Raw genomic sequence first — 21,590 nt, forward strand, 5'->3', positions numbered from 1 at the left:
AAGTTGATTCTAAATGTGATCCATGCAGTTCTGCAAATGTTAGTAAGAAAGCCGAGTGATATTTTGAAGCTGCTCATGCTCAGTTACACTGCTTTGAGGTATCCCTTCCTTTAGCAATGGCACTAACAGTTCTGGGCACTAGTTTAGTGGCAGCTCCCTCCTTTCTACATTTTCTTTAATGTACAGTACAAAAATGTACTGTACTACCATGACACAGTACAAGAATGGAAGAAAAAACCTGCTGATTTTCAGTGTTTTGCTTTTTTTTCAGTAAAAACATATGAGAAAGTGAAGAAATTAAGTATAACCAAGCTCAAGAATCACAGTACTGAAGAACTCTGCCACCTAAAACCTTCACACTCAATTGGTTCATCCATGAGCACAGAGAGATCTTTCCAGGCTATTCCAGGTTCTACAACAAGGCTTTAAATTGAAACAATTTTTATTTTTAAAATATTTTTTAAAAAATCTCCTCACATTTATAGTTCTTAAATTTCACTATCAAATTGTCACAGAAATGATGAAAAGGATTTGAGAAGGATCCTTTTTGAGGAAACACAGATTAAGCTGTTGCATAAACAGTGAACACTGGACCTATTCTTTGTCTCCTTGTAAAGCAAGATGGAAGGTAACACTTTATCAGCTACTAAATATCAGTCTCTTTTCACTGCCTGCTTTCTATAAACATCTTTATCTTACACAAATATTAACCTCAAATGAGTCTTACTTTTATTTCTTTACATACAATGATTCAACAAATAACTCTTTAATCAAAACTGTGTGTTCAAATGGGCAGTTGGGATCTGTTTTTAAAGAATGAGTAATTTCATCTTAGTGGGTTTTTGCTTTTTCAAAAGCTGTGAGCACAACACAGTTCATTTTAGATCTAGTTTCTCAGTTTTGATGTTTCATTAATTGTTCTTTCCCATCAAACTAAGGCTTATATTGAATTTTCTCAAGGTTTTTCAGGCTCTGGATACCCCTGACTACTGTCTGTGACTACTGGTGGCAAAGGCTAAATCCATAGTAAGGGCTTCTGGGTTGGCTGGACATGAGATGAGCATCAATGATAAACTGTCCTTAACAAAGTAATTCCCAAAAGCTCTGCAGTTCTCAAATGACTGATATACATATCTTCCTTTATGGGCCTCAGCACCTCTCTAAAGCTCATCCATAGAGGAACTGCTACCCATTTGGGTTTTTTGTAAAGCAGGGTTAGTTCCCTACTCCTGTCTTCCCTGTAGTCAGTGCTCTCGCTCATGCCAAAATAACAGTCATTTTCCTTTTTCATGTTAGCTGGAACTGCTTCCATTTCTTCATTTCATCCTACACTTCTTCATTGCTGTTAGTTGTCCTTTTATCCTCTCTTCTAACTAAAAATTGTCTCAAGCCAAAACCACAGACACATATGTGAGCAACTTCAAACCAGTCCTGGGGTCCCCGAAGTCTTAATCCAAATCCAGTTTTTGCAGCTTGAGCCATCTCTAATTCCTAATTGCTCCTGTCATCTCTTTCTCACAGCCCTGGCTGTAAGCCACAATGTTTTATGCTGCATTCTGTGCTTGGAAGTAAAATTACAATGCCCTCTCTCTCTTCAGTCTTAAAACCATATTTATTTTCTAAACGCTTCCTTCCACCAACTTTTTTGCTGAAAATTTTGTATATGAGCTGTTGTCAGCATTTTGGCTATAGAGCACACTAGCACTCACGACATGTAGCAAAAGCCACAAGCAGCATGCTGCCTTGTGGTCACTCCCCAAAGAGAGGACACCTACATTTTTGTGTATAGTCCAGGGACTTGGATTTGCAAAGCATTTTTTCCTAATTAGTATTTCTTGTAAATTAAATAAACAGTCCTCAGCATAGGAATTAAAAACCTGTGTGAGAATCCAAACCACAAAGCTATAAAGACCTATAACTCATGATCTCTTTTTAGTGTTCTGAGATTGCAAACAGCCCCAGCTTCAGAAATGCAGAGCAGCCACCGAAACCCAGAATAGCCAAGTGTTTTGGGCTCCCTGCTAGGAGGTGGGAAAACAGTTTTTTTATGAGCCTCAAGAAAGACAGAAAACTGAAAACAGGGTTTTGATATTTTCTGTTAGTATTCTGGACATCAAAATGGTGATTTAACAGTAGCATCAATAATAAATTCCCTCACTAGAAAGCATTGACCACCACTGCATCTTACATAGAGGTTAATGTCACATGCTTGTGAGATAAACCCTTTGAAAATATCAACTGGATTAGCATTTAAAGAGCCCTACTTTTGTATTTTTTTCTCATATAGATTGCTTTATTAATTTCAAAAGACACAGTATTCTGCAGGGAAAATACACTTTTACATGTGAAATTTCCACTGATTTTAATATAGTTTCTAACTGAAGGAAAGAATTTCTAGTTCTTTCAGTGAACTTTTGCCTAGAAATAAGACAAAAGGCTTTCATCACAATATGAAAATCGTTGCACTGTGTTTTTGATTCTTTTTTAAATTTCATTTTGATATTTACATTTTGTTCAGGGCTCTCCTATGACTTGGAAGACAAAGGTAATAATACAGTAGCTTTCAGGAGATCTCCCACCCAACTATTTTATAAGGCTGAGGCCGGACTGTAGATGCTGGAAGTTGCATGGGGCGTAAGCTTACGTGACCAACAAAGCCAGATGTGAATCCTCAGAACACTGACACATCAGCTCAGGAAATGCCAAAGGATAAAGGTTCATAAAAGTTGCATTTGTGAAACAGTCATCTGTAACTTAGGAATATTTTTTTTTTCATAATAGTAACATATTTACCAGGGGAAAAGAACAGTTCTAGTATGCTACACATGATTCATACGTTATCTAATAATTGGAGAAGTGTAGGAAGCACAGTTTAGTTTAAAAAAACAAACCACAAACCAAAACAAAACCCAAACCAACACAGGCCAAAAATCCAAAGCAACAGCTCCTTACTTAATGGAGTAACTAAAAACTTGGAAGATGATTCAGTTGCACAGCTAAGCAATCTGTGTTCACAAAGGAGAAAGTCTGAGCTTTTATCAAGCTTTGATAAAGTCCCCTTTATCAAAGACTATCAGTAAGTCTAGATACAAACACAAGAATTAGTCCTGTAGTTCACAGGTAAGACTTTCAGTGTCGGTGTGACTTAATGGGTTCCTGACCCAAAACAAGCAGCAATCCTGCCAAGTTTCTTCTGTCTCTGGAGAGCCTGATTAGACAGTGCCCAAAGGATGAAAATAACTTTGCCTTTTTTACAGTGGACTAATTTTGATAATTTAACTACCTTGTACTGGAATTACAATGACATAAGATAGAGTAAGATTAATTACTCTTCATTAGGAGGTACAGAATATTTTTACTCAACCCTTGGATTTCAAAAATTGACAAATTGATTAGAACAGACTGAATCTCCAAGACATTAGAACTGGCCTAAGTTATGAAAAGCCAAGGAGAGAAAATTCTGAATTATTGGTGTTTCAGGCAGAAAAAATTGTATAATTTGTTTGACAAGAATTCTAGGTGAAGGTGGAGAATCCCTCTTTGGGCAGCAACTGCTCATAAATAAAGTTTCATGTCAGAGCTGTCACCTCTTCCCTATCACCCATCCCAATATTAAAAGCATGTCTCAACAAAACTAATTCCACCATCTTCCTTAGCCCCAGTCTTACCAGGAAAGTCTAGAAAAAATTCTTTGCGCAAGTTTTCAAGGAATGTCCAAGAATTTTACCTTCTTCTTGTCCCTTTACTTCTCATGTAGGATGTCTAATTATCAGTAAAAATAGAGCTGTCAAAGCTGTCATCAAAGTTAAGATGATCTGAGCTTTGCAGACATGCTGCAGGAAGCTCTAAAATGCTAAACAAGAGCATCTCAAAGTGAGCATCCAATAACTGTACACCTTAATGTCACTTTGATTCAATTCCTTGTCTCTAATGCCACCATCTTGTAGTTGATGCATGAAAAGACATTCATTGCCTGTGGACTGCTTTGATATGGAGTGCTGAATAACACAGAGAAACCCATGAGGAAATTAATAATTCTATCCTCAGCACTAAAGTGAATAATGTGCAGGACCCAAGGCCTTGAACTGCAAAGCAGGGAGGAGTTGTTAGCAGAGGACATTGAGGATGGACTCTGTGTGTGCACCAAACAATATTTGATACTCTCAAATGATAATGTCAATGTCCAACATGGCCAAATGGTACATGAGATCCTCATGATTTTGTTGCCTCACTTTTTTAGTTCTTGATTTTTGTACATTTTAATGCAATTTACAGTACATAAGACATACAGATATTTTAGAGGTAAGTAACACACCTCTTCTTTCCTGTCCAGATTAAATATAAAGAGTTTATAGGAGACCCTCTTTGAAAGTTATGTTTTAAAAGCCAATGAAGGGCAATGAATGAACTAGCGGTGGTCCTATGCTGCTTGAAATATCTGTGTCCAGATTTTGGAAAGGAAAAGGAAGTAATAAATTTTGCTTGAACTCACCACACGTTTTAATTGCACAGAACTCCCAGGGGGTGTTAGGGTCAAGAGTGTAGCACCATGGTCTCAGCTTGCCATCAGGATTGCGGCAGTAATTATCATCAAAGCCCTTGTCAGGATATCTGCAAACCACAGTGAGAAACGTGTCAGGGAAGTCTTCCTGGCAACACTGCACTGCCTTCTACAAGGTACTTAAAGGACAGATTTCAGCAGAGGCAAACAAGAACCGGTTCCTATTAACCTTGGTCTGATCCTGTAGGATGGATGCAAATACGCTTTTAACGCTGTTAGAAAGTTAATAACATATAAACACTTTCCAAATCTGCAGCAGAATCAGACCTCCACTGAGGGGACTCCCTGCTGTGCTAATGCACAGGGTACCGGATAGGCTAACTCCACTAATTGCTAAACTCTTGCTCTTGTGTCTGTCAACTGATGACCAGACACTTAAGCCACTCATTTTTTTTTTGAAACAGACCAATTAAATGTGGATTATCTAAATACTGCCTGCCATGCTGGACTCATTAAGAAAACAGGTTCTTCAGTGCAACAGCCCTGGGTTCAAACTGAAAGCTATTTTGAGTAGCTATGGTAGTCATGATAGCCCCATTTCTGTAACAGAGCTCATTTTCGGTCATGCCCTCATTTCAAGCATTGGGAGAAAAAAGGAGAAAAATAAGGAAATAACTTCCGTCTCACTTTATCTCACTAAGACTTGATATTATTGTGGGATTGTGCTATATTTAAATGTTTCCATATTCCTACACCCATCACTGATGATCAGACAGACATCCAAGATACGTAGGGGTTTTTTTGTATAAATACGTGATACTACCATCTGTAAACTTGAAGGAGATAAATGCATCCAGTTGTTTTGTTGTTTTTTTTTTTTTTCCTCTGGTGAATACAAATTGTCTTGGCCTTCCAGTTTTATTGAAATATGTTTGCAAAAGAAGGAAAAAGTAGATTTGCCTCTGAGGGAAACATGAAAAGTATGTAAGAGAACAATAAAGTTAACTACCTGGGAACCTGAATCCATTTACAACTGCAAGCAGATGTGCTTTACACAAGCAGAGGAAAATATGATTTACAAGTGTATGTTTTTGCTAGGATGCTTTTTCTATCAAATTATCAACCTAATTTTGACTCATTTGCACTTGATCTCCCATTTCTTAGGAAAAGTCAGGTTCCTTCAACTATACAAGGGACACGGATAAGATCTAAGTAGAATTCAAAAAAAACCCCAGAATGACAACAAAACCACCAAGGCGAAATCTCACCAAACTGAGAATTCAATGGCAGTCAGAGTGTGTTAATCAGCAGCAGCACCCTGTTTTCTGCTAGGTATAAAACAAACTGTAAAGAACAAGTTGTGTCCAAGGATTTCCCAAAAATTAGTTAATGGGCTACTAATAAAGCAGAAAATTATGTGGGTTTGGTCTCCCAGTAGGTGCAGTGGTGAGTCTTGATGCTGGTGGAACATGTTCCATGTCAAATAGCATGGAAAGTGCATTTTGCCACCCAAGAACGAAGGTGAGTACAGGATTGGCAAAATATCTCACAAAAAGCATTCAAAACAGTTCTTGATGTAAAGAATACAGACATACACAAATATCTGTCTTTTCACTGAATTCTCCATCCTTCCTAAAATTATATGCCATGTTCTCACATGGCATAAAATCAAAAAAAGGTTAATTTACTAATTAAAAGTTAAAACTAGGTAGAGATGTTCTTACAGGATCAAGCTTTGAGTGTCTTCATGGGATGGAGTAATGCCTGTGAGCCATATCTTTTCACCTATTAGATATTCTTGTCCTCTTCTAGAGCAAAACTAGACTTCCCAGTCAGTGGTTCTTCCCCCAATATTCAGGGAGATTTCTGCCTTCCTTCACACCCAGCATGCAACAATTGCTACGAAAAAGGCCAACTAATACCTTTAAGAAACAAATATTAGCAATACGATAAATAACAGGCCTTCAAACTGCTCCACACAATTCAACAGGGAGCCCATGCAGGACTCCCTGAGACCTGTCTCTTTGTTGTGAACACTCCTCCTTCCCCAGTACATTTGGGCACAGACTCCTTTCTTAGATCTAAGAAAGAGCCTGAGGTGTCAGAGATCTTCCAGAACTCTACATATTTCTGCTTTTTCCCCCTTGAAAACAGCAGTAGCTGTGCTTCACTGCCAGAACTGAAACGAAGCATCAGGATACCTATCTGATGTCAAAATCAAGACTTTATCTCAGGATCAAGAGAAAAGGGAGGAGAGTATTACCCAAAGTGATAAATTTTATTCTTTTTAAAGAGACAGATGCTGATCTCTAGCTCTTCTGGAAATAAAACAAAATTTAGTACCTAAAGCTCTTCACCAATACTTCTTTTCCCCTTCGTTTTTGGTTTTTTCTAAGACATGTAGGACTGGAAACTTGATTTTTTATGAAGTAAACTTTCATGCAAAAGACATAAGCCAGGATACTAATAAAAGGATATCTGCAGCTATTCACCTCCTGTGCTGCACTTCAACCCTACTTTGCTCCATGTAATAAATATTTTCTCAGGATGTTTGAGCTTGAGCAGAAAAGGACAAAAAAATTTTCCCCCTTATGCTGCTCTATGCCCAAAACATTATCCTTCCTTCCATCCTGAGGCATAACTGTGCCCGTGAGAAGTACACAAGAGAAGTAGGGTTTCAGAATGTAATTCTGCAGCCACTAATAGCTTAAAAATGGGCCATGCAGGAGCTGTTTGGAGGGATTCCTTCTGCTTGCTTCAATCACGTCTAAGCAGACAGTAAGCATCTTCAGTAACTGATCTCTGAGGGGAGTAAATGTGGAACAATTCATTGAGGTGACAGAAAAGTCAGTTGTATTTAACCCTGAGCCAAAAACCACTGTCCAATAGCAGGTAGACTGGTGCATTTGGAAAGATTACCATCTTTATTCCTTTTCTTCATCATTGCAACTGATGAAGCCTTAAATGAAAATAGGTTTAAATGTGTCCAGATAATCCTTCCTTGTTTCCAGGTTATTTACATTACACCTGGATGATATACTAGAAGTGGCTCTAGAGACTGCTGTATTTTAATGGGTCATTTGTTGCAGACTTTTTCTCTTATTTTCAACTTACATGACTATGAAAATAAAACCCAGCAAACCAAAACCTTTACCATTATAAAAATGTGGTTTAATAAAAGTAAAACTGTTGCTACTTTTAGTGATTGTTCACAGACCTAATTAACGTAAGTATATCAGGAATATGCTGGACTACATTATTCTTATGAAAGCCCATACAGGTCAGTTCAATCTGGATGGGTTGATTTTTGATTAAAAAAAAGCATTTTATTACTGTCTGAAAACTCTCAAGAAGATGTTCTCAGAAGGATTTTTTCAAAGAGGAACACGATTGTTCATAAGACTGTGGTTAGTCTGAAATGTCATTTTGCAAACCATCAGAAATTAATGGAAAAAAAGAAGTTTCCTCCTGACAGTAAAATTATTATTGTTTGTACCCAGGAGTTCTATAAATGTTTCACTCCCAAGGAGCAGAACTGTTTCTGTGACTTATTCTAGAATGCACAGTAAGTGCATGGCAAAACTCAAAAACAGATAATCTTCAGTCCCGCTCTGCTAATACAAAATATTTATGGTGGCAGAACAATGAGACAGCCTGCTATTATTCATGAAGCAGATCATCCAAGACAAGGGAAAAAACAGATTATACCACATAAGGTCCAAAACTGCAAATCCTCAATATTTTCCTGAATAATCAGGCTTTCTAAAATCTACCAGTACCCATATTTCTTAGGATAAAAATAATGTTTTATTTGGTGAAACACTTTAACCTATAAAAAGATACCTTGAGTGGAAGGCCTTAATCATTCTGGTTTTGTTGATTCTTGCAGTCTTCCTCCGGCAGTTTAAATTTATTCAAAATAACATATAAATTGAGTTAATCCATAATCCAGAATAAAACTAAAATAAAACTTTAGCACAGTTTGAGATGAACAGAGACCCTCTCCTGTGTGGCCTAACCCCTGGCCACCCCCTCCATCCCACCATACTTTCAGAAGTGTGTATCTTAGATGATCCTTTTGTAGTTGGGTGAATTTGGCCTTGTAGGACAAACCTTAACAGGGATGAAATTTGTCTTGCTATTTCTGACTCAACTTCTGGCACTGTGAATCAGTGCCTATTTTAAAAAAAAAAAAAAAAAAAAAAAAGTCTCATAAAGAAACCCAAGAAATCCATGTTCATAAAATACTAAACAGGATGATTAAATCCTTTCCCAGGGTGAATAAATACATGCAGTGGGCAAACAGTTCGGTCAAAAAAATTGGATACTCAAGTGTGATTATAATGGAAGGTCACCTACAGCTTTAAAGCTGTTCAATATTGCAAAAAAGAGGATACTGTTATTTGACAATACTGGAAGTTTATATTTATTAATTGTGTTAAGAAATCTAACAAAATTTATTACTCTAAATCATTGTTTGCTGTGTGATTAAGGTATTTAGCTGACTTCAGCTGGATATATACAGAAATATTCAGAGGTTATTTATTTACTGTCAATGAGCTAGAGAGATTTTTTTTTATGAATTAAAGCAGTAGCAACATTAGTACACTAGTCTGGCATGGGATGTAACCAGAAATGCCCCTCCATCATGTCACTAGCCAGCCTGCACCATGGGCCAGCATCTAAAACTGGTGAACTCCATAAATTTCAGTTGTGCTGATGCTAGTTTTGCTCAAATGGTTCCAGAATGAGTGTAATTTTCAAATTATGACCACATGGTCTTGCCTGGGGGGGAGGAGAGGTTACCTCTCTGGACGAAATTTGTGCTTGTGTGGTCTCTGAAGATCCCAGCGCTGACACTCCTTGCCTGTCTCAGTGTGATCCATTGGCCCTCTATAACTCTCTCCATTGCAGGTCATGCATTCAACTAGGAAAAATATAGACACTAGTCATTTATTACACTGATGATTTATACCACAAAAAAAAAAAAAAAAAAAAAAAAAAAATTAAAAACAACAAAAAATTCCCCCAAACCCCCCAAAACAAACAAAGCTCACCAAAGAAATTAACGAAAATACCCCTTAATGTGTCCCTGCTCTTTTAAATTATACCAACCTAAAGAGGTATTAAAAAGGGGTATGTTTCTGTTGGGCTGGTATGTGTAATGTCCTTTGGAATATAATTGTATCTCTTAGTGCTAATCCAGATGCTTAAATGTTACATAACTTTATAGGACGCTTACAGTTTTGAAGCAGGTAGAGGGGAGCTACTAGAGGCATTCATGTTCCTATCAGTCTTTTGGTAATAAGAGAGAGAGAGACATAGCTAAGGAAGAAGTATTTTTTAAAGGTGATATTATCTAATTAAGCACCATTTATTTTTCTAAATCACTCTAAGTCACAGTATAACTACAGGACAAGTTTAGGTGCAGAATATTGCTGGAATCCCAATTTCAGTGCAGTAGAGTACGTCTCGCCCCTTTCAGCTACATATGATACTGTATCTTTTTGATGATAATGGTTTTTGGCAGCTTAAACTAAGATAAACTTTCAGTCCTGGTTTGAGAAAGTGAGTAGGGGGCATAGAAGAAAGAGTGGGCAAAAGTTACCAAAGAAATTTGAAAGCATTGTTGAACAATATTTAGAATGAAAGGTAAGAAAACTTTAACAAATTCACCAGAATTAACTGTAGACAAACTTCTCAAGTACTCTCTAATTAGAGTAATTGTAAGGAAGTATCATTTAGAAAATAATATTTTATGGAATTACAGATATCACAAAACATCAGCTACCAAAGCCTTCACCCTAAAGTGAACTCCAGGTCAAATATCCCATTTGAAGTACACATAAGTTTAGGTTTAAATTGTAGATTTTAACAAATTCTCAAGCTCTGTGTAAATAATTCTATTCCTTCTTCTCTTCCTCTCTCCCTCCCCATCTCCCTCCCTCCCTCTCTTCCTTTCCTAAGGACAGCATAGCTACTGCATATGACATTAGCAGGAAAATTAAAGGCATCCTATCTTGAAGATTTAAATAGGTCGATTGACTGGAACTGAATTGGCTGATTAGCAAGATATGAGTTTAGTTTGGAGGTTAACAGAAGTTAAAAGTCAACAAATGCAATGGTGCATATAAAGTGTCTTTCAAATGCTATGACTTGAAAGTCAAGTGGGGTTGGATTTGCAAAGAGTTATACTTCTTTACAGCATTTATTCAAAAAACAAAATGCATGCTTATCTTAAGCTTTCATTTTGTAATCCAGTATCTATATTTTCATCAAAAAGAAGATGAAAAGCTGATTTTACCATGGAGTGGCACTAGATATTTTATCACATAGTAATACTGAAATTTTTAATGGATTCAATATGGACTAGACAAGCAAAAAAAAAAAAAAAAAAAAAGGGTCACATTTGTATGATCAGCACAACTTCATTGTTCAAGCTCCTCCATAACCTGGAAAAAGCTGCTGAGCCTGACACCTTCCAGCATACTGAAACATCACAAGATCTCCTCTTCCTCTAACAGCTTCTTTTCTTGCTATGTGAGTTACTCTTGCTAAGAAATCACCTATTCTTCCTCTAAACCCAAATGATTGATGGAAGCTCCATATGCAGCTGCTGCCAGCAGAGCAGAGGCAGCTTTCTGCAGCAGCTGTGCTGGGTTACCTTCTGAGCAGAGGGGGATGTCACAGACTTCGTGGCGAATCTCTGGACTGGTGGTGAAGCACCAGGGGCCTCCCTCTTCCCCTCGGGGATTTCGACAGTAGTTTTCCTTCAGGTCTTTTCCCCGATAGCTCGAAGGCAAAAAGCTAGTTTTAAAATGACAATCATTACAGTATAAGAGCATGCAAATGTTGGGGTTAATCATACTATTTTTACAAACAGTTAGAAACAATCACATTTCTGCTTCCTTCTCCCTCTGCCCTGCCTAAGCAAATGCACACACCCAAATATCTGTCCGTACACAAATACACATCTTCAGTGGGGATTACTCAACCTAAATGGCCTAAATCTGGGACAATTTGTCTAGCCCATAGCGTGCTCTAGAGAGTTTTACTCCCATCCCTCAGCTCTCCAGAGCCAACTATCTAGGGCAGAGCCAGAGGCAGTCACACACTCCCTGCCAGCCTGCACTATGTTCTCCTTCAGCAGCTCTGGGTGCACAGGGGTTGTGGGATCTGTTGCCAGGTGAGGCTTGTCTTCCCTGTGTGTGTTGGCACATACAACAGGTCCAGCTGGGCTCAGAGCTCACCTACTATGTGAAACCCCCAAGCAGAGAAAGCTCTTTGCATCCCTGGTCAGGCAGCAGCAGGAACTGATCATCAGCAGCCTGCAAGTGCGACCAAGTCTGTGCTACACCTCTCTGCTGAGAGGCTTTCACTGCCTGAAACCAGGGACTGATTTACATTCCAGCACAAGAGATTTCCCCAGGTGCCATTTAGGCTGCTTTTCCTTCATGTTCTGCCACAAGTCCTACTGTTTTCATCTTAGGGTCTGCTACTTACAGACCCACTCATAATTGCATTGTATATGTTCAGACATTTAACAACACCCCAGCTGACTTGAAATGTCCAGGGTCAAGGTGTTTTCTTCTCAGGTATCTGTAAAAGTATGTGCTTAAACCTAAAGAAATGATGTCGTACACAGTGACACAGACACAAGTTATATAGAGATATATAAATATTTACACATAAAAGTTAGCTTATTTACCCCATAAAATAAGGAACAGTTAACCCCATAGCAAGGAACCCAACCCAGAGCTGGTCTGTTCAATACCACTTCAACAGCTCATGACCACATTCAGGCTGCACACTGCAGACAAATCCAGTGGTATTTCTCTACTAGTACATTGCAGTGATGCTAAACAGCAGCTAAATCCCTAGAGTTAGAAAACACCTTAAAATCAGAGTTCTGTTCCATTAAGGGTTTTTTATTAATCAAAATACTGGGCTAACTACATAGGGGATCAAAACTTGTAACTGAACTTAATTTATTTAGTTAGTTTTTGAGATTTGTAAGATTTGTTCCTTTTTTTAATCAGTATTTAAGTTTTAGTGGAACTATCATAAATAATGAACCTTTTATTCTGAAAATATCTAATATTTTATTTTGAGCCTCTTGAGAGAAAAAAAAAAAAACCAAACAAGGAAAAAAAAAAAAGACATGTAAAATTTATTCCCATTAATGAAATACTTGTACTAACTGAAGTGAAAAATACCTCTTTTAATCACATTGAGGTTCTAGTCAATGCAATATGGAAGCATCACATAAAGGTGCTTTTTTATTTTTGGTGCTTGAAGAGATTAATTTTTATGTCATTCCTGCCTATAAAATTAGTACTTTTTTTTTTTTCGTTGTAGTCTTATAATGTAATTATCTTTAACTTTTTTATTAATGACCCCCAGACAAACGTTTTTGTTGGGACATTCCAATCTCCATATGTGTTAAAGTGGTAATATTAGAATATTCTATTTAATTTTTCTGCTCATTAGAAAATATAGAGAAAAGGCATCTCAAATTACATCAGATATGCTGAAAGAGCATTAAAAAAAAAGTTTAAATCAGTAGCACTAGGCATGCAAGATGGCTCAGATATACAAATGGTTTCACCAGGTACTGAAGCAACATTCTTGAGAGGGAAAAAGAAGAGTTGCAGTAAAGTTCTACCCAGAAATGGATGAAAGGGCCACTCCTAAAACTGATGATTTAGTTCATCTACATTAGATAAGGAAAGAAAGAAAAAAAAAAAAGCCAAAAACTGAAGCCAGTAAGAGTAATGGTAAAAACAGATTCAACCACACAAAAGCCATGGAAGCTAGCCAAAAGTCTATGAAGCACTGGTCTGCTCTTTGACCATTTCTCTTTGAGCCCTTTTTACATTAGATGTTTTAATTTAAAACTCTCTAAGAGTCTTAGAATCTGTACTGTGATGGAGATGACAATAATAAAAAGCAGGGTTTTGCTGGGAATCTGTGTTCTGATGGAATACAGATAAATAAAAATATGACTAGCTAGATTGAAGCAAAAGTTTAAAGTTTCAAGTTACTTCAATTCATCCTAGAAATATAATTAAAAATAATTAAAATACATTTCTCCCTTAAATATGGAAAAGGGATTTATTTTCTAATGGCACTTTGTGATAATCAGCTGTTGAAAAAAACTGACCTAAAAAGCTAAGACTTTTGTACTAAGTTCCAAACACACCACTACTGTCTGCTTCTTCCCACCTCCCTCATGTCTCTGATGATGAAACCATATTTTCTGATGTTGAAAAACAAAATTAGCATGCAGCCACCTCATTTATCCAGTGACCTTTTAAAAATTAAACTTATTGCACAAGGCAGGAGAAGAGTCAACTCTCATAAAATTCATCATAGAAGAGTGGCTGTCCAAATGCATTGGATAAAACTGCGTATATGATAAAACTCTGTATGCTGTGTATTAAAATGCAATTTAGTGATAATGTGTGCTATCCAGGCACTTTCATTTCTCTAATTATATAAAGTCACATGTATATTATGTAGACTAAATGCTCATTTTTGCTTAGGTTATAATGATTTAGAATTCTTTAATATCTGAACGATGAAGATGTATGAAGATATACTTCAAGATGTTGAGTCTAAAGAAGTAATTGCTTTGGGATCTGGTGGTATTTATGGTGTGCTCCCAGTTAAGGACAGGTCTGGCCCAAACTGAAAAGCAAACACTGCTGTCTATACTGTAAGAGCCAAGTCCAGTAAGTTCAAGCCTGAGGCTCAGCTTTGTAACACATCATAAGAGGACAGAACTCAACTATCCTTTGCCTTTTAATGTTGTTCCAAGATATCCTCTTGCACACTGGATTGATTTGGTCAGGACAGGACTGAGCAGTGCACAGCCCAGTTCCTCACCAGAGATCTCCAGTTTGGCTCCTCCCAAACAAATTGCTGACCCTGGGAGTCTGGAGCAAAAGGCAGCAATGTGGACAGCAAGCTTATGGGTGGAAGGACATTTTGGTTTTGTCTCTCAAGGTTTATTATCTGCATGGCTAAAGCCAGTACAAACATGTTTAAAGAGAAGTTGTTAAAGAGTAGACCAGTACTTTGTAGTCCTTTTACTGGTTTTCGGGAACATTTGTTGGGGATGACTCTGTTTTTGTCATTACTCTTACTGGCTTCAGGTTTTGGCTTTCTTCTCTTTTTCCTTAGGCAATAGAGTTCAACTAGATTTCCTCTCAAGGCGTAAGTTTAGCCTCAGTTTCTCACTGTACCAAGTTCTAATCTGAAAAGATAAGTCCTGTACATGCTCCCTTCATCTTTAGTTATTGCTTGTATGATCTGAAGGGAAGGATTTCAAAAGCCTCTTCAGTCTTTTCCATGGATTTGTTTTCTGGTCTAAGTGTTCCATAGAGTTTAACATATTCTATAAATAACAGAGAACTGACAGTAACTATGAAAAATATACTAACAATATTATACACTAAGCAAATAGGTGTTCTAATATCCCTTGCTTCCTAATAATGTGGTTTTCAAAATTGCACATTGCTTGGGAGTCAATTAGAAAACAGCGATGAACTTCCAGACCCCATGCTGAAATAATGCAGATGTTTTGCTTCCGCCAGTAGCTAAGAGATCAAAAGGATGTAAACAGCTAAAAAAGAACCCTAGCATAAGAAAGAAAGAGATACAGATACAGAGGCTGGCATTAGGAGAGACCTCTTTGGAGAAAGTCCAAAATAAGGATTTTCTGGGATTTGGAGAATGGCATCTCTTGGAGAAAGGCAAGGATATACCTAAGAGATTTTGTTGTCTAAGGTTAGTTTTCCCATAAATCCTTATGCTTTATGGAAGCTGTCTGGGCACTATTCCCATTGTCTCTGCTCCTGAACTCTTACCTGTGCTCATGGGGGATCATTGAATTCCAGGCTTGACACTGGATACCACTTCTGGTAACAGATACTGTTCCTTTATAATCTGCTCCTTTTCCAATAATACAATTTCTGACATAATCTATTGGAATAAAAGAGAAAAAAAATAGAGGAAAAAAAAGAGAAAAAAAATTTGGTTAATTACAAAAAATTTAAAGTTTTTCATCTATTTTCATATTAAAAATAATATATTTATTAACCTTTACATACTGAATTCTTCAAAATACACTTTATTTGCTGACATACATGCCAGTCTTTTTTTTTTTTTTTTTCTTTCCCAAATATTGATCACTAGCTGATCCCCCAAAAAATAAAGTTTTCCAGTGTATCTGACTGAACAAAACTCCATGTCTGAGGACTGGAGTATCCTACTCATTAATGAGGTAAATAAGAGCAATATTAAGTAATAAATGGTAACTCATACAACTGAGCTGCTCAGCAGTAAACTGAAGTACAAAATTGAAACTAGTATGTTGACGGTAGGCAAATATGTAGATTGGAAAACTGACCAACAGCAAGTATGTAGACAAATTTGCATGACAGAAAACTCAGGATATGTGTAAATAAACCTGTAGGATGCGGCTTTCAAAATGCATAAAAGCATCCATGCCCAGGATGTTCCTACAGCCAAAAAAATCGCTGACTGACCTCAGGGTTTTTTTCCCCCCCCCTTCCCTAGCTGGAAAAATAAAATCAGTAAATAAATCAGTTACCCTTCTTTTCATACAGATCAAACGCATGGTCTTGCTTCTTTCTCACACCATTTGTCAAGCTGTTGAAGGATAACCAATGGCACCGTTTTGTAACTCTGTCATAAGCAAAGGCCCTGCAAAGAAAATCTGGATGAGAAAAAAAATCTCTGTGTGGTTTATAATAATGACACATGGCCTGCCAAGGAGCATGCAATGACATCAGATTTATTTTTACTGGGAAAGTCAGAGAAACAGTCCAAATTACTATTTAAACCCACAACTGTGCTGACAAGAGCAAAGAAACAAAGAAATTAAATTGATGTGGTCATTACATTAAATACCAGTTTGGTTGTTCACACTAATCTAAGAGTTCCCTTGTCATTAAAGATCTTTATTTTAAAACTTAGATAAATGTATCTGGGACATCCTCAGTTATGCTGCTCTCTGGGAAAAAAACAAACCATGAAGACTAGAACATCATCTTTGCTACATCTAAAGTATGCTTCTGAAATAGTTAAGTGTCTCACACTGATGGATTGAGGAAAATTCGAGCACAAGGAATCTGTTTCTTTCCTAGAACAACAGAGCTTTTTAAAACCAAGATTTAAAAAAAATATTTTTATTAATAAAATAAACTGTGATAGTGTACTTAGAGTTTGCCCTTGGACACTTTTGTTTTCTTTTTTTTTCTCTTATTTTTAATTGCTTTCTAGGAGTGGTGTGCTGAATTGACTAGTTATGGGGAGGGCAAGAAAGACAAACAAATCCACAGAGTAAAAAAACTTTCTTTCAATACTTGAAATAAAAAATGCAGACCTTTTTCTCCTATAAGAGTTTTGAAAGGATAGTCTTTAACTATAGGTAAAATATTTTAAAGGATTTTTAAAATGTGGATTGATCGCCTTGGAGGGGGCAACAGTTATTCCATTAAGGAAATTTTTTTAAAAAATAAGAAAAAAAGCTCCACAGGTGTTTTTCCCTTCATTTTCATTTGAACCAAATAACAAATAACTGATATTATTTCCTCTACCCTACCACAGAATCTACATTTTTGTGACTCATCCTATACCTTCTGAGATATTTTATTCTGATCTGAGAAGGCATTTTAACACTATTTGATATTATCCAAGAATCACACAGATTTTTTCACACTTCATCCATACATTGGCTATGCCATATTCTTCAGCACTGCATCCTCCAACAAAAAGTTCCTTGATCTTCATTTAATTCACCACACAAGCTTTCCGTGTGAGATCTTGCTGGCTTCAGTTAAAAATGCTACAAGATCCTATCCAATCTCCCCAGCCTTCACTCTTTCAAATATCTTCTTCATTATCGTTTCCATCACCAAACAGATTTTTCATCCAACTGCTCTCTCTACTCTGTTGACTCCAAATGTTTCCAACCTGCTAACCTTCATCCCTCTGCCCTTGTGCAGCCGTCTGTTCTCCTCTGGCTGATTCTCAAATCTGAGCATATCCAAGTGCCTCTAACTCCATCTTCACAAAAATATCCTTGACCTTTCCTGCCTTCCCAATTACATTCTGGTTTCCATTCCTCCCTCCTGAAGTGGGAATGCAGAATGCACTGTTTACAAACTATTCTTTCAGTTTTTTGCCTTTCAGTTGCCTTTTGGTTTCTTTCCAGTTTGGCTTCAAACACTTCTGCATATAAAAGTTTGTAACAATCTTTTCTTGGACCCAAATCTGGAGGGTTTTTATACCTCCAAAATCAACATATTTGAGCAAATTCTTGGACTTTCTTCTACTGATACTGCCGATCACAACAATTTTTTTTTTTTTTTTTTGTTTCTCTTTGTACTGAGATAGTCTGTAGATTTTCTTATCAGGTACTGGAATTCTGTTGTCTATACTGAAATCTCTTCCTGTGTAAACACAGACACTCTGAGCAGAAAACAAAGGATAAGACAGTGACAACTTTCAGCTAAGGAAGGAACATACCTGCAAAAGTCACCTGTATAACAAACAAAATAATAAATATACGGACTTTTTTTATCCAAAGGAATTGTAGTGGGAAAAACTGCAAGGAGGATTGTAGGGAAACAAGAGAGAGTAACAGAATGCAAAGGGTGGTGAAACAAAGGAACAGAACAGCTCAACAGCAGCAGCAGCTTGATAAAACTGACAGGGAAGGCAGAAAAAGAGGCACAGAGATTTATGAAGCAAAAAACACAATGTAAGTGAATCTAAGGGGTTCTTCGATGGAGGATTTTAGGAATAATATTATTGAAAAGAAACAAGTCTAAATAAGGATCTTGTAACTCAGTTGGAAATTAATAAGCAATTAATAAGATCTGTGCAAGCATGACAGCAAGGGAATAGAGGAAATATCTGTTCTGAAAAGTGACATATATTAGCTTCAACAAAAAAGTGTTAGAATTAAAACTAGGAAGGATTAATGATTAACCAATAAAATCCTCAAAACTTACTTGCAAGTAATAGAAAAACTCATAATGATAAAATAGAAATTTGTCTTATTTTCCCCCTGCTCCAGAAAATAAGGAGTACCTGAACTTTTACAAGTCTGTAGTGCCTGAAATCTGCCACTTTTTACCACTTTCTGGCAAAAAAGAAACCTGACACTATTCCTGCTTATGTACCTCACAGGGCACAGACACAGATGTTATTGCTCCCAGTGCTATTGTCACAATTATATTACAAAGCAATTCCATTTTTAATTCTTACATAAGGCTTGCATACAGAAAATAAAACATCAGTTCTGCAACCTAAGTGATGGAGAACTGCTGCATGGATATGGAGTATATGAATCAAGCCATGAAAATGTCAATAAACATAGGAAATTTCAAGTCTCATATTTCAAGCATTTAAAATGTCATTTTGTATTACTTCTTATTTTAGAATGCTCCCATAGGCAGGCAGGAAGCTAATTGGTTTTTCATTTAAGTTGGCAACAAATTTCACCTTATAGCAACCATGTGCTGGTATGAAGTTAAAGACTGAGATCCTAGGAATAAAAGGGAAACATTAGTAAACACTGGATCCTTTAAAAGGCAACACATGTAAAATGTGTGTTTACAGTAGCATCAAAGAACAGTTCACACTACAACAGGACCCATATGGGGCCAAAAGGGAAATCACAAGAATGTTCTGAAACCCCAGAAAAGAAGATCCCATGCACTCTGTGCATAGTGGTAGCACAGGCAAGACCTCATCACCTACACCTCTACTGTTAAAGCAGGTTTTTAGCACCTTCCGTGCCAAAAGCCTGCCAGGGAAAACAGGAATTCAGAGGGTAAGTCATCAGGATCTGTAATTCTTCTCCATATTCAGTGCAAAGTAATTGCATGACAGATTGCCTTTCTGTTATCTGTGAGCAGGGCTTTTCCAAGCTGTACTCACAAAAATCCCTCATGTCTCCTCTATGTTGTTGTATTGATTCATTAAAGGAGAAATTGCCCTTTAAGATATCCATCAGACGCTGTCTCAAAAAAAAAAAAAAAAAAAAAAAAAAAGCAAACTACAAAACATGATGACATTTTTAAAATTCTGAGAGATTCTAGATTAATTTTATTATAAAAGAGAATGGACACATATATAAACTTATTTTATTTTCAGCACATGAAAGACAGGATTCAGAGCAACTACAAGTGGCTTGAGAAAGTTTCCCTAAACTGATGCTAGAATACAGAATTGCTGTTTGCTTGGCATTATACTGAATTTGTTTTATACTGTGATAAATAATTTTGCAATATTCCTTCTTGCTGCACATCAGACCTCAAGGGTGTCTTGCTGTATTGAAGACAACCTGATCCTCTTGGCAATGACATCAATGGAAGCTCTGCCAGTAGGGAAAGACATGGCTTGTACCATGGGAAAACTATTAGTGCCTGGAAGTTATTTCCTATCTGAAAAAAAGTTAACTCTGCTCATTATTTGCACATATAAATATTCAGAATATTAAACAATACAAACAAGATCTTGCAACAATGGGATTGAAGGCCTATGGAAGAATTTAATCACAGTTCAGAACCTTCTTTGCCAAGGAAGAACTTTTGTTGTCACATTCTGTGTAGCTTCAGTTTGTACCAATTGTCAAAACTGTTTTATGTTTCAAGTTCAGGCTCACCTTTAGCCCAGTACTCACCACTACAGAAGTCATCCACTCTCTCCAAGATCCTGCATCCGTGGCCTTTCATTGATTGCTAATGGTCTAGACTAAGAGAGGCCAGGGGGATCATATAAGTCTAATGCATCAGAAAAATTATAGTGATTTGTTCCAAAAAATAACAGAGAATCTGTAAAAGGCAGACAAGTGATCAGCTGGATGATGTGTTTCTAAGAGACAGCAGATGCCGAGGGATAGCGCTCCACAGCCCAGGTTTGATTCCAGTGTATCAGATTCACAGAACTTGCCAGTGAACTTCAGCAGTGCCTGTATCTGTGCTCCATGTGTGAGGTTCTTGTTGATTTCAGCAGGAATAATGTGCAAAGAATGAATAGAGAATATGGCCTGAAGTGGTGCTGAAATACTGCAGCTGTGATGTGTGACAATAACCATTTTATAAAGAGACATAAAAATCTCAGAAATGTTCACCTAATGCTACATTACAGCCCAAGTCATCTGCATCTTAACATGAGTACATTTTTTCAGCTATGTTATGGAAAAAGGTTACAGGTTGGACAAGCTAAAAAAACCAGATAACTCAGACAAAACCTCAGAAAAGACTGACACTCTCTGGACAGGTAGAGCAAGATCACTGAAATCAAAAATCACAATCTTTAGGTTGTTCTCAGTACAAGCTACATTGATGACAATTACAGAGAGACCTCTGATCAAAGGCTGTATACATGTTTCCTTAGGGAATAAAACAAACAAAAGAGATACATAACTTACTTGCAAGTGAAGGAAAGACCCTTGTTCCTGCTGCATCTTTTTGCACATTGCTCTGTGGTATTTAACAGCTTCGTTTTTACTTCCAGTGTTTTGTTTACTTTAATGAGCATCAGCTCTCCTGTTTTTTTGAAGTCATGAAGAGAATTTCTCTTTCTTCCTTTACCCTCTAAAAAAAAGAAGCAAAGAAAGAAAAACAAAAAACAACAAATGAAACATTGTTAAGAATGCTGAGATTAAAAACGACATTAGATTTGGATAACATTTTCTAGAAATTATAGTATCTTCAGTACCAAAAGCTTAGTACAAAATTATAATATCTTCAGTACAAAAATCTCACAAAAAGAGGGTGTAAACATGTACTGCAGATGAACTGATCATTTTAGATGGTGATTTCCATTTTAAAAACCAAAATAGAAGGAAATAGCAAAACTAGTTTAATGACTTGCACAATGCTGTAAAAAGGTAAAAGGAAAGTTTCTCACCCTTTGCAAGTTTTTTCAGAACCTCCAAAATATGTCAAATAATTATCTGAGACCTTGTAAATATTTCCATGAAAAACTCAAGTGAAAGAATATCACTTACTGCATGCAAAAAAACTGTTCTTAAAACAATACATTT

General features: G+C 36.8%; 1 protein-coding gene across 2 annotated transcripts in view; it reads right to left on the reverse strand.

The window, feature by feature from the left end:
* The window catches only part of HGF (hepatocyte growth factor), a 43,950-nt gene extending 22,828 nt beyond the window's left edge, over positions 1-21,122 (reverse strand). The window contains exons 1-6 of one of the 2 annotated variants that reach the window (XM_083859035.1): positions 20,973-21,122; positions 16,119-16,231; positions 15,373-15,487; positions 11,166-11,293; positions 9,308-9,428; positions 4,493-4,611 (exon numbers count right to left, since the gene is read on the reverse strand). In XM_083859035.1, the coding sequence (XP_083715161.1) occupies positions 4,493-4,611; positions 9,308-9,428; positions 11,166-11,293; positions 15,373-15,487; positions 16,119-16,231; positions 20,973-21,082 (706 nt within the window). In that variant the 5' untranslated portion in view covers positions 21,083-21,122. Of the gene's footprint in view, positions 1-4,492; positions 4,612-9,307; positions 9,429-11,165; positions 11,309-15,372; positions 15,488-16,118; positions 16,232-20,972 lie in introns of both variants that reach the window. The other variant, XM_083859034.1, reaches the window with a different exon arrangement.
* Between the last annotated feature and the right edge of the window lie 468 nt (positions 21,123-21,590).

The sequence above is a fragment of the Zosterops lateralis genome (genome assembly GCF_965231275.1).
Source record: "Zosterops lateralis genome assembly, chromosome: 4".
Taxonomy (NCBI): Eukaryota; Metazoa; Chordata; class Aves; order Passeriformes; family Zosteropidae; genus Zosterops; species Zosterops lateralis.